Here is a 13,514-nt window from a genome sequence, read left to right as displayed (position 1 = left end):
GAGCTGGGTTACAAGTCTAAGGAGTTTTAGATGGCAAGGAGCATCGAGAATGGGATAAGGGGAAATAAAACAGTTATGGAGAACTGAAAATGGCCGAGGTCCTACATTGTGGAAGGTACCTAATGCACTTAGAAGGACAAAGAGCTATGAAATGGCACTAGTGTGAAAGATTAAGAAAATTCCCAAAAACATTTTAGTATTAAGAATGCAAGAATAACCAGGGACAGTAAAGTTTATTAGGAAGCAAAGCTGCGTGTGTAGAGTAAACTTCCTGTGCTTTGTTTGGTGCATCAGGCGGCAACTTTGCTGTTTCTTTAGCGTTGTCTGTTTCACAAGGCCAAGTTGCTAGCTCAATGCCCAACTCTGCACAGTTGGAAAGCATGCAAGGAGTCAGCCGGATTCGAAACTGGGACCTCTTGTTCTGAAGTCCAGGTGCGGACACCGCTACACCACAGGCACTGGCAGAGAATATAGGAAAGGGCTTAAATGAACACCTTTTGACTGTATTCACTTTGGAGAAGGGCATTGCAGTTAGAAAGTTTAGGAGGGGGCTTGTGGAGTTCTAACATAAATTACTAATGAAAACAATGTTAGATTTCTTAGCATGCTTGAAGGTGAGTAAAGTTCAGGACCTGATGAGATGTATCCTTGGTTGCTGAAGAAATATAAGGGAGGACTGTACATGGGCTTTACAGAGCTTCATGCTGTGGCCACAGAAGAGGTGCTGGATGACTGAAGAGAAGTCAATCTGGTATCTTTTCATGAAGAGCAGCAAAGATACATCAGACATGCAATTGCAGGCAAAAGTCAGGAAATTATTGGAGAAAATTCTAAGGAATAAGGTTAATCTGCATGTGGAAAGGCAGGGATTATCAGAGAAGTTAAGAAGGCAAATGGGACACTTTATTAATGATGCATAGAACATCAGAGAAGTAGATTATAGTTAAACTGTAGAGACTGTTAGATAGGCCATGGCTGTGTGTAGATTTGGGTGCCAGAAAAATGTATGGGGTGGGGTTGCTGTTGAGATTCACCAGGTATGTTGCTGTGATAGGATGCTTTCACTCTAAAAGTTCTAGGTTGGATTTCTTTGGAGCAATAAAGGATGAGAGATGATCAGAATAACATTATGGGCTGAGTTGATGGTGAAAAACTTTACCCCTTAGTGTACATGTCTATAGCCAGAAGGTATAATGCCAGCTGGGACATGGTTGGCTGAAGAGCCTTTTTCCCATGCTATATGATGCAAACCCTATAAATTCAATGCCTCAAATCATATTATTCGTGAAAGGTCAAGCATCATTTAAACGCATCCATAGTGAACCTGTGGCTAAAATAGTTTTACCTTTGAAACATATACTATTTACAGAGAGAGTGATTGCAATCATTATTGTACTGCCATGTACGTTTGTAGCAGGAGTGACTTGATTTGAAGTTTGCTTCAGAATCCATTTGAAATAGTGTTTCTATAATTTTAAATGGGATGTTTAATTTGGCAAAGTAATCATTTTTAAGCAAAATAGATAATTTATGAATCTCAATTTGAAATAGAATGCAATTTGTCTTGATTTAATTTTAAAGTTGCATGTTGTAACTCTAATGGGATTCTTTTAATTTTGCAGTACTTTGTACTTCCTCCAAGTTTAGAGGAGCGCATCATAGACTTTGGTGTTTTGAGTGCCGTAGAAGAAGGGAATATTATTTTTATCATAATGAACAGCAATCCAATTGAGGTAATATGCCACCTTTGGAACGCTACTTAAGTGTGCAAAATCTCTGAGGCAATATTTCATGATACTGATTATGATGTTTCTTTTTCTCTCCCTAGCTGGCAGTGAAAGCCTGGTATGTAGTAGGTGATGGCCTTAGCATTGAGCTTCTCATTGTAGAGAAAGGCAACAAAACCACAATAGTTTCCAGCCTAGCTGATTTAGAAAAGTTATCTTCAACAGAACAGTCTTCTGTAAGTCTTTTTTAATCCTACATGCCGATTTCTTAAATGCTAACGGATTATTTTGGCAAGCTTTTCTTCTTTGTGTTTGTGTACAGTTTCAATAGGATTACTTAAGATTTCAGTAAATTTTTCCTGAAGTGATATTGCCAGAGGAATTTAATGTTTAATGTTCTACACTTTTTAAAGTGTTCATAACTAAGATGAATTGCTAATGGATCCTCACCCAAGGAATTGTGTTCTCTATATTTCTAGCAAAGGTACTTTTTGATCATAGCATCCAATACTGGCAACGAAGGTTAGGTACACCATAGCTGAAAACTAACTTTTGCCAATTAGGATTTTTGGCCCAGCGTGGCCTAATTTCAACAACACCCCAGTTCAAATAAGATGAATTTCCTTTCAACACACCAACCCTGGAAGTCTGGTGTATCTAAAACTATCATTTTGTAAACAAACTATTTTGTCACATCCTTATTTTGTTCTCATAGTCTAACTTAACATTAGATTATATTAACCTATTTCATCTAATTAGTCTGTATTAATTTAATATTAAGTTGACATAGTGAAAAAGGCATTTAATGTGCTTGCTGTCATAGGCCAAGGAATTGCATACAAGTGTTGGGGTGTCACATTGCAATTGTATAAAACATTGGTTGGGCTGCACTGTATTGTGTATGGTTGTGGCTGCCACACTACAGGTAGCAAAAGAAAGAGAACATAAATGGTTCACCAGGATGTGTAATTATAAGGAAGAGTTTCGATAGGCTGGGTTCATCCTCGGTTGAATGCAGGGGGCTGAAGGATGACCTCATGGAGATTGAGAAAGTTATCAGGAACATAAGATAGAGCTTTCTCCCCCAAGGCAGAGAAGTCTAAAACTGGAGGGCATGGATTTAGGGTGAGAAGAGAGAAATTTAATGATTATCTTGGTAATGTCTATCTCAGTTCACATAATTGATTTTTGAACTGAAATCTTTCATCGCAATTTGCGGCTTATTCAAAATTTGATTTCAGTAACACCAATGCACTGAATAAAATATTATTTAATTAGCCTTTATGGATTAATTGAAATACTTCATGTGGCTGGTTTAAGAATAAAGATCTTGATAAAATTCGCAGCTCAAACATATTTTCAAGTTGCAACAGGTTTCAGTTCCAACATATTAACTTTTATAAATGTCTTTCTAGTAAGTATCTTAAATATTGTCACCTCTTCTGGTAAGGAGTTCTAAATAGGCACTTTCTTTATTTTACAAAAAAAATACCTACCCATGCATGAATCTTCTGCCCTCTTTTTGTTCAGGGAGAGGTTTGTTATTTCTTTAAAATCAGGACCACGCAGTTTGAACATGGTTACAACCAGCACAATTCTGCCCAAATAAGTCGCTGCTCCAATTAGCCGAAGTTTCATGGAAATAGTTAAAAAGGTGTTTAAAAAAAAAAAGACAAACTGTGTAACTAATTATGTATTTAAATGAAATCCGGAACAAATTAGAACACTATCAAATTCACAGTGCTATAAAACTGTAATAGTTCCTAATTGTTATCCACAGAGGAATTAATCTGGTCTTCACTGCCATGTTCTTTCGATTGACTGCAAATGAACCAAATTAGTGCAGATAATGTACAGGCTTCAAACTATGCTTTTGATTGCATTCTGCAAATCTTTATTTTCATTGTAACATTCAAGAGGATTGTTAATACCTTCAAATTCTTCATAGTTTCTAACTTGTTGAAATAATGAAATTGTTTCATTTTCACTGCACAGTTTTGAGCTGTCGTGCTGCTTATTTCACGCCATCTATCAATGACAAAAATTACTGCTTTGTGACCACAAGCACATGCAACTGATGCTATTTAATAACTTCACTGTTAGCACAGTGTAGTGTTTATTAACTATACAAGTACATGCAACTGATGGTACTTAGAAACTCTTCAGCAACAGTCTCCTGTCCCAATTAAGTGGCAGAGTGGCCCAAATAAATGAAGGGAATCCCAGTAGTTTTCTCGATTAGCTTTTGTTATTTAAGAGTTATCCCAAATGAACAGCTGCCCAATTAACCAATGGCCTAATTAACTGGAATCCTCTGTGTTCATTTATGAGCATTTGGTAATATCAACTGCATCTCCTTTGTGCATCTATTGTGTTAGTTTCTATAGTTAGGCAGGTTTCATAGATATATTTTGGTATTTTTAAAATTTGAAGTTAAAAGGTTTTGAACTCACAGATAAATGCCCAGACACTTTGTATCTAGTGATCATAATTCCATTAGTTTCAAAGTAAGTCTGGTCCATGGGTTGAGATTCTAGATTAGAGAAAGGCCAATTTTGATGGTGATAGAAAGAATTTGGGAAGTATGAATTGGGACAAGCTGTTTTCTGGCAGAGGTCTAGTTGGTAAGTGGGAGGCCTTCAAAAGTGAGATTTTGAGAGTACAAAGCTTGTATGTACCTGTCAGAATAAAAGGTAAAGATAACAGGTTTAGGGAACCTTGGTTTTCAAGAGATATTGAGGCCCTGGTTAAGAAAAAAAAGAAGTGCCTAATGCATATAGGCAGGTAGGAACAAATGTGCTTATGGACTATTAAAAAATGCAAAAGAACACTTAAGAATTCAAGAGGGCTAAAAGAATGGCCCAGCAGCAAAGGTGAAGAGAATCCAAGAGATTCTACAGATGTTAAGACTAAAAGGATTTCAAGAAACAAAAATGGTCCTCTGGAAGATCAGAAAGAGAATCCAAGTTTGGAGCCAAAAGAGTTGAATGTTTTACAGCTGTATTTACTCAGTAGACAGTCTGAATCTATAGAAGTGAGGCAAAACTACATCGATTTCATTGACCCTATAAAGATTACAGAGGAGGAGGTGTTTACTCTTGAGGCAAATTAGAGTAGACAAATACCCAGGTCCGGACAAGGTGTTCCCTCAGACCCTGTGGGAGGCAAGTGCAGAAGTTGCAGGGGCCTTAGCAGAGATACTTAAATCGTCCTAGGCAACAGGTGAAGACTGGTGGATAGTCAATGTCTTTCTGCTGTTCAAGAAAGACTCTTAAACATAAGACAAGGAAATTACAGGCGGATGATCTTGACACCAGTAGCAGTATTCCAAGGGACTAGATATATAAATATTTGGATAGAGATGGGCTGAATACAGATAGTCAGCATGGCGTCGTGCGTGATAGGTCATGTCTAACCAGTCTTGTAAGTTTTTTTGAGGAAGTTACTGGGAAAGTTGATGAAGGCAAGGCAGTGGATGTTGTCTACCTGGATTTAGCATGGCATTTGACAAGGTCCCCCATGGGAGGCTAGTCAAGAAGGTTCAGTCGCTCAGCATAAAATGTAGATAGTGTTGTAAAGAAAGCTTTTGGCACGTTGGCATTCATAAATCAATAGTATTGAGTACAAGAGATGGGATGTTATGTTGAAGTTGTACAAGATGCTGGTGAAGCCTAGCTTGAAACGTGTACATTTTTGGTCACCTACCTATAAGAAAGATGTAAATAAAGTTGAAAGAATACAGAGAAAATTTACAAACATGTTGCTGGCACTGGAGGACCTGTATTATAAGGAAAGATTGAATAAGGTAGGACTTTATTCCTTGGAAAGTAGAAGATTGAGGGGGGATTTGATTGAGGCATTCAGGGGTATTGAGCGGTACAGATAGGTAAAATGCAAACAAGCTTTTTCTGCTGAGATTTTGGAGGGACTACAACTGGAGGTTATTGGTAATGGGTGAAAGGTGAAAAGTTTAAGGGGTACATGAGGGGAAACCTCACTCAGAGGGCCATGATCGTGTGGAACGAGCTGCCAGCTCAAGCTTGATTTCAACATTTAAGAGAGTTTGGATAGATACATGGTGGATAGTAGGGGTATGGAGGGCTACGGTCCTTGTGCAGATCAATGGAGGAAACAGTTGAAATGGTTTGGCACGGACTAGATAGGCTAAAGGGCCTGATTCTCTGCTGTACTTTTCATGACTATGTAGGACTGTGATAAAATTGAATGGCCACATTTCTTTAAAATCCCGTTTGAATCTTTCTTCAGACCCATGGTAATGTATTGATGTTGTTCTCCTTTAGCAATTAAATGGTTTAACTCAGTAAATCATGAATTTTAAGGTGTCTTTACAATTAGTACTTACAGGCAGAATTATTGTTAAGCACAGTGCGGCTGAAATGGTATTTTGTGGAGTTTGTATCCTTTTGCGCTACTAATTACATATGAATAATTGAAGGTAGATTTTGAAATATATTTAATGTAAGGGTAAAAGAAGGAAATTTGAAAATGAAATGCAGATGATGGAAATCCATAACAGAAAATGCTGTTAATTTTGAAAAGGAAACTTGACATTTGTAGAAAGAGGAATGTTTCAGGTTGAAGAGTCTTGTCAACTGGAAAAGTGAAAAAGCAATTTAACTTCAAATAGCAGCGAAGGTGAGGTGAGAAGTAGGCAGATGGGGATTAATGAATATCTCTGGGGGAGTTGCTTTGGTAATGAGATGTTGATAAATTTATTTATGTATAGTTTTTAAAGCTCATAACAGTTATAATTAATGAAGATCATATTTCACATCTGCAAATGCAACAAATTGCTATTGAAAGTGTCAAAATTGTTTGTAATATAATCTCCACCCTTGTATTCAAGAAGGTATCAATGACTTTGTTTACTTGATTGTTTACTTGGTTGCTGTTCTCTCAGGATTAGTTTTAGGAATTATGCCTTTTGAGATGATTTGTAGGTAATACATGTGTAAGATGTATGTATTGTGTAATATGTACAATATTGTATTGTCTGCAGGTGATACTAGCTTCAGGTTATTATGCAGTGTTTAGAATGAAATTGACTGCAAAAGAACTTGAAGGGCCATATGATGGAGCTATACAGATTACAACTGATTATGAGGTAATGTATCTTAAAGCAAAGAAAATCTAGGTTTTGGTATTCAGAAGCTTAAAACTGTTTACATCTAAGTTTTAAAATTATAAATTGTCCCCTTTATCAATCAAGATAATTGCATCTGTCACCCATGTAAATAATCTAATCCACTGTACCGCTTCCTAGAGATGCTGTCTGGCCTGCTGCATTCACCAGCAACTTTGATGTATTAAGATAATCAAACTTGTGTGGATGGTTGCAAGTGAATCTGTGCACACAAGATGACCTAATTTAGAAACTGTTCTGGAATGTATATAGAAGTTTTTCTATTGCTCTTTGAAACTTGCATTTTATCCTCTACATGTAGAAGATTCCCCCCCCCCCTCCATTTCTTTCTCCTAGACTCACAACCCCAATTCTTCCCTCCTTGATGGAGGATATCCAGCATGATCTGCAGAATTTGCAGAAGTCAAGTATATTTCGGTGCATATTAATTGTAGCATATTGCTACATTTAATAACTTTTCACAAATGTTTTAAGGTTAACATCCTTTTCTTTTTATTTACAGATTTTAACTATCCCAGTGAGGGCACTTATTGCTGTGGGCTCGTTGGTTTGCTCACCCAAACACATTGTTCTTCCATCTACATTTCCAGTAAGGATATTAATGCACATCTCTGCTATTCCAAATTTGAAAATTTTTCTGTTGATTTATTTTGATTTTTAAATACCATTGGTGAGTTTAAATAAAATTTAGTTGTCTTTTGGACAATTCATTGGAATGGAAGGAACAAAAGGTAAAGCTAAATGAGTTTTTTCTTTTGCATTACAATTGTGTGTATAATTTGGAAGTTGTGTATCTTGTGCTGTACTGTGTAACATTGTCAGTGTTTTACAATATCCTCTTTCCTAATTGTAAAGCCTGCATTTTGTTTTGTAGGGGAAGGTAGTTCATCATAGTTTAAATATAATGAGTTCCTTCTCACAGAAGGTGAAACTGCAAAATATACGTTCTCTCACAGAGGATGTGCGATTCTACTACAAGAGAATGAAAAGTAACAAAGATGATTTGGAATCAAAAAAGAAGTCCAAGGTTAGTCATATTTTGCATTTTATAATCTGCATGAATTATCTTGTATAGTGCACTTATGCAACAGATGTGTATTTGACTATCTGAAATAATTTCTTTGTTTACTTTTATATAACAAATTGTACTGATGTGCCCTAATGATATTTTAATTTTTTTTACAGATAGCAAATATTTATTTTGATGCTGGTTTACAATGTGGGGATTATTGTTATGTAGGATTGCCATTTTTATCTAAATGTAAGTATTTATAATTCATTTTAACATAACTAAATATATGCATGAAAAATGCAGTTAGTTTCTGAATTCAGCATTTTTTTCCCTTTCTACCATCTCCCTCCCTCTTAGCGGAGTTGAGAATGCAGCATAGTCTCGCAATGCAAGATGATGCTTGGGATGCAGACTGGGATTTGTATAAAAACTTGTACAAAAAATGGGCAGAACTTAAAGAAACCTCAGGGCACAAGTGAGTTTTTTCAACATTTTAGTAATGAAAATGTGCAAATATTTCATAAGTATAATTGGTTAATGATATTAAAGGAAGATCACATTAGCTTACCTTCCTTTCACCTTGCCTTCTGGCACTTAACTAAATTAACTGGTCTTAAATTAATTACCTTTTTGTTGGTTTCCTGATAGAAAGAAAAATTGGATACCATCCTACTTCTTTGGAACATGTGTTACACAGGGTGAATGTCTTAAGTCAAATCTTATGAAGCAATAGCAGGTCTCATGCAAAACTTCCAGACAAACTTAATTTCTTTTGAGGTTATTTAACATGTAAAACTTTGAATGCCATCTTAATACTGATTTTAAGAATTTTTGTTCCTTGATGTTAGCATACCATGGAGCTATGATAATATTAAGTGTCTTGAGGTCAGAACAGTGGCTAGGAGTAAACTTGAAGGAGGTACTTTGTGATAGGTGTGATGCACACAATAGCAAGTTAGCAGGTAGAGGAAGTGAGTCCAAAGCAGATTATAACTCCATTGGAATTTTAATTTGTTTCAGTTTCAACCTGCAAGTTTACAAAATTATAGCTGGAGTTTTATTAAACATTCAGATTCGGCTAGCACTTCACTTTCCTAGTAGATCTGAGAAATAAAACAGTACAGTAGAGCTTAGTAGCTGGCCTTTAGGCTCATGATATCTGAGCCGACCATGATGCCAATCCAACTAATCCCATTTACCTGCATCCATCCATCCATTCCTTTCCTGTTGATCTAAATGCCACTGAAGTTAGATTGCAACATATTCATGTGAATTTGGTGCAATGATGGCTGGCAAGTTAATAGAATTTATCTATGTTAAGTAATGACGATTGGAAATACTCCGTTAAATTCCTGCTGTTGGTATCACTCACGTCATGTCAGCAAACATAGAAATGTGAGTTCATGTGATCCTTGCAGAGATGATTTTTCAAAAATGTTGGACATAGAAATAACAGATTTTATAAGTCTAAATGATTAGAGGGAAGCCAATTTGTGTCCATTAATTTGGAAAGCCCGTTTAACAGTAGAAGAGTATGGTATTCAAGTTCTTCGACTTTATGCTTGCTTGTAATCTTCGTATTTTGTATTTAATGATTATGCATTTATGTGAAGTCTTTGAAGCCTTTTTATTTACCTTTTTAGGGTGGATGCTGTTTTTGAAGTAGATACAGACCTTCAGAAAAATGTTCAAGCTGTGATCTCATCAGAGCTTGTGTGGCCATCATTGGTCAATGCAACACATTTAATTTTCCCACTCACAAACACAAATAATACTTCAGTAAGTATTTATCGAAACCATGTAAAAGTATTTTTTTTCAATTGCATGTTGTGTAGCTGTAAACGTTCATTGTCATGTAGTAATTCTGGTAAATAACTATTGCTATATTCTTAAATTCATTTCCTGTAGGAACAAGAACTAATTTTAGAAAATCCAGCAGATGTACCTGTATTTGCTCAACTTCTTCCTTTAGCATTGTATCCCAATCCTTCAATTGTTGCAGATGTGTTAATGGAAAGGTATGCATTTACTTTTTACTATTATTTCCCAGTATTTGCTCTTTAACAGTGGGATCAAGTGCAACCAATAGTTATGATACTCCTTCCCAATGCACTAAAACTGGATGGTATTCCTTCTTGCCTAACTCCCAATTAAATGTGTATGTTCAAATGTAGCCTGTCAGCTGTTGATTGGATGGCGATTAAATTGGTAGCTCAATACTAATTCAGACTTTCAACAGTCATTGAAATTCTAAAAATTGCACTTTACAAGTCTGAAACAAAAAGAGAAATTACTGGAATCTCACAGCATTTCAGGCAGACTCTGGAAAGAACAGCTATGAACATTTCAGTTCGAGACTGTTCTGGTGAATTGTATAAGTGAGAAAGCAAGTTAGTTGTAGTTGTGGATGAACGGGACAAAAGGACTCTGTGGTAATGCATGGTTTCCAAAATCTAGTTGTTTAATGAGCACCATTAGACACTTCCCTCTAAAACTAAATATCTATTATGGGACTTGAGCTTTGTCTATATGTGGTTGTTTTCCTTAAGTCTCTATGTGGGAGACACAAGCTATTTTTTTATATACTGAATAGCATCTGAAATTCCAAGTGATGTAACTAATTTAACCTACTACCTTTAGAGATCATTCACTGCAAAATCACCTGAAGAATAGTTGATTTCAGAGAAGTAGAACATTAAGTATTGCTCATTTATTATGGTTACTGGTTTATTATTGTCAAATGTACCCAGATACAAGTGAAAGCTTTTCTTTTGCATACTGCTCATGCAGATCATTATACAGTGCATTGAGGTAAAACAGTAATGCAAATAAAGCATAAAAGCTACAGGAAAAAAATGCGGTGTAGGTAAAGAATGCAGATGATTATAACAAGGTAGTTTGTGAGGTCAAGAGTCCATCTTACTGTACAAGAGGTTTCGTTCAGGAGTCAAATAACAGGGGATGCAAGTAAGGTCATTCTGGGTAGGTTTAATTCTCTGAAGCTTTTTGACATTTTAGCAGCCTGTTAGGAGGCATTTTGACTTCATACTAACATAATGTGAAGAGGTAATCACTGGAAGTATGCAAGGGAGGCTATTTCTTGTTTTACACCTTAAAATCGTTCAGAGGCTCTCCTGTTCTAGCATCAGTTCTAGTTCATCCCAAATTCTTAGTACACAAAAAGCCCATAACACTGCTACTAATTATTTACAATTGGATTTAAGTTGGATTTAAAAATGATACATTCTTAATGATAGTATTTAGTAGGTTGAGTAATCGTAACTTGTACCAATATCAGATCTGTTGTTGTATTCATTTAATATTATCTAAGATGTATGTTTTTAAAAAAAATTCCAACATTTCCTGAAATACTTGTTCTTTATTTCAGGCTTCACCTAGGCAAGCAAGCAAATCTAGATACAAAGACATTTGAATTTAAGATTGTCAGTAATCACGTAAGTAAAGAAAATTCGATCAAGTAAAAATGATTTCATTTGAGGGTTAAATTCGAAGCTCTGGATTTCCATTTAATTTGGTTGCCTCCTTACATTCCATAGAACATTGATTGGATAAAGTCCTGAACCCATATAATGAGTGAAATGCAGCCTTTTCGCATTTGGATGACTGCTATTAAAGCCTCAGTAATGTCCTTCTAATAGAAAATATTAAAGATCAAACTTCAGTAATTGATTATCTGAGAGGATGTATTTAAACAAAAGATAGCAGCTACTTTCTCTATTTGTGTTTTTTTTTTATCTTTGTTCTCTTCACAGAATGGGCAAAAGCAGATTTTAAATTGTGTGTGATTGTTCTGTACAAATTTATTTAGAGAGTAATTTGTAGTTATATACAATACTTTTAAAAGCTGAGTGATGATTGCATTTTGATATTTGGAAAAAATATTACCATAAGGAAGATTGACACTTAAAATTGAAAAAATCAGGCCTTACAGTTGGATTATTGAACTTGGGTGGGGAAACTATTTAGATTGAGAAGATCCCAAATGTGATACCTGGTTTATGTTAAATAGCGAGAACTTAAGATTACAAGAATTATTCTTCTTAACCCAATGTGGGATTATTAGTAGCATAGATACTATTTTGCATTATTTTTTAAATGTGATATCTTGTGAGTTGGTTATATTCTTTTAATTAACAATCCAGCGCTGTGATATTCACAGTGGCTCATTAAGTTTGCTGATTCAAATATAAAAGTACATTCTCTGCAGGACATCAAAGATATCCCTATTAACCAGAATGCAATCGTATTGCCATCTCAAAATCTAACTGATTTTTCTATAACAAAGGGTTTGATGGGTACCAGTTGTGGAATTAAACTGTTTAAGATGAGCAAAAATCCCCTAATCCCCTAGTGTTTAATTATAAATACTACATTAATTATACAGATGCTGGAAATTTGAAATGAAAACAGGTAATGATAGAAATACTCAGCAGGTTACATAGTATTTGTAGAGAGAGTAGAGTTAATATTTCAGGTTAATAACTTCAGGTTCTGAGGAAGTGTAATTGACCTTGTGTTAGCAATGTTTCTCTTTTCACTGATGCTGCCCGAGTATTTAGCTGAGTGCTTCCCCAGTATTTCCTGTTTTCATTTACACCTTCATATTTTTGTTCCCATCAAGACTGGTTTAAATACCTGTAATCTAGCTAACTATCTCATTAAAGATGCTCTTTTATTTTAAATCAATTTTTGTTTTAGTATTACAATATTTGAAAGTAATTGAGCAAGTAGTTTTTTTAAAAAAAAAGCACTCGTGAATGAGACTATGAAAATTGATTCTGCAATATATGAAGTTGCTTGGATTTTAGTTTTTGGTACCTTTGTAAAAGAAGGAAATTTTTCTGTAATGCAAATGAACATTTCCCCCTCTTCTTCTCTCACCTTTCATTTTCAGACATCCTCTGTTAAAAGTTCTTCGGGATTTGTGGAAGGTTCTTCTCGGCAGTATGTATTAAATGTAATTCTAAAGCCTGGTGAAAGAAGAGCTGTAACAGTGAAGTTTGCACCAGTTCACAACAGAACAGTGATGTCTTTAATTATTATAAGGTATGTTCTCTTGTTGTATGAACTCCTGCTTGGTTTCCCTATGTCCTTGTTTGTAGTTTTAGAATGCTTCTGTGCTTAATTATTTTTTATTTAATAAAATATTTGAATTTGTGAATTTAACTTGGTCATATCTGTACACTTCTCAGAGCTATTGGACATGGAATAGGGAAAGTTTTTAACTGATGAAGCTTGGTAAATAGTAGTACATTATTTATCCATGATTGCCTTACTGATTAAATACTTTACTCTCTGTAGAAACAATCTGACAGTAGTGGATGCAGTGGTGGTACAAGGACAAGGAACAACAGAGAGCCTGAAGCTGGCAGGGAAGCATCCTGGTCCTGGAAGTTCTTTACGCTTTAAAATTAATGAAGTTTTGCTTAAAGATTGTTCAGATAGTAAGTAATTTAGTGCTGTTGAAAATGTTATTTTAGCTGGTATTCTTTTACAATGTAATAATAAAGAAATTGGGATAATGTTAAAATTCATATAAGACATGTTACCAACAAAACTGAAACCCGTTCTTGAGAATTCATTGAAGAGC

General features: G+C 35.3%; 1 protein-coding gene across 2 annotated transcripts in view; it reads left to right on the top strand.

Annotated features, from left to right (window-relative positions):
* Nucleotides 1-13,514, top strand: part of tmem131 (transmembrane protein 131) — a 191,722-nt gene that overhangs the window by 135,488 nt on the left and 42,720 nt on the right. For both annotated transcript variants that reach the window (XM_063054492.1, XM_063054491.1), the window contains 12 exons: nucleotides 1,623-1,733; nucleotides 1,829-1,963; nucleotides 6,748-6,852; nucleotides 7,394-7,480; nucleotides 7,766-7,918; nucleotides 8,077-8,152; nucleotides 8,261-8,378; nucleotides 9,547-9,682; nucleotides 9,812-9,921; nucleotides 11,292-11,358; nucleotides 12,819-12,970; nucleotides 13,226-13,368. In XM_063054492.1, coding sequence (XP_062910562.1) covers nucleotides 1,623-1,733; nucleotides 1,829-1,963; nucleotides 6,748-6,852; nucleotides 7,394-7,480; nucleotides 7,766-7,918; nucleotides 8,077-8,152; nucleotides 8,261-8,378; nucleotides 9,547-9,682; nucleotides 9,812-9,921; nucleotides 11,292-11,358; nucleotides 12,819-12,970; nucleotides 13,226-13,368 — 1,393 coding nt within the window. The remainder of the gene's footprint in view (nucleotides 1-1,622; nucleotides 1,734-1,828; nucleotides 1,964-6,747; nucleotides 6,853-7,393; nucleotides 7,481-7,765; nucleotides 7,919-8,076; nucleotides 8,153-8,260; nucleotides 8,379-9,546; nucleotides 9,683-9,811; nucleotides 9,922-11,291; nucleotides 11,359-12,818; nucleotides 12,971-13,225; nucleotides 13,369-13,514) is intronic.

Source organism: Mobula hypostoma, chromosome 7, assembly GCF_963921235.1.
Source record: "Mobula hypostoma chromosome 7, sMobHyp1.1, whole genome shotgun sequence".
Classification (NCBI taxonomy): Eukaryota; Metazoa; Chordata; class Chondrichthyes; order Myliobatiformes; family Myliobatidae; genus Mobula; species Mobula hypostoma.
The sequence above is the reverse complement of the archived record's forward strand: the minus strand, read 5'-3'. Positions and strand labels throughout refer to the sequence as shown.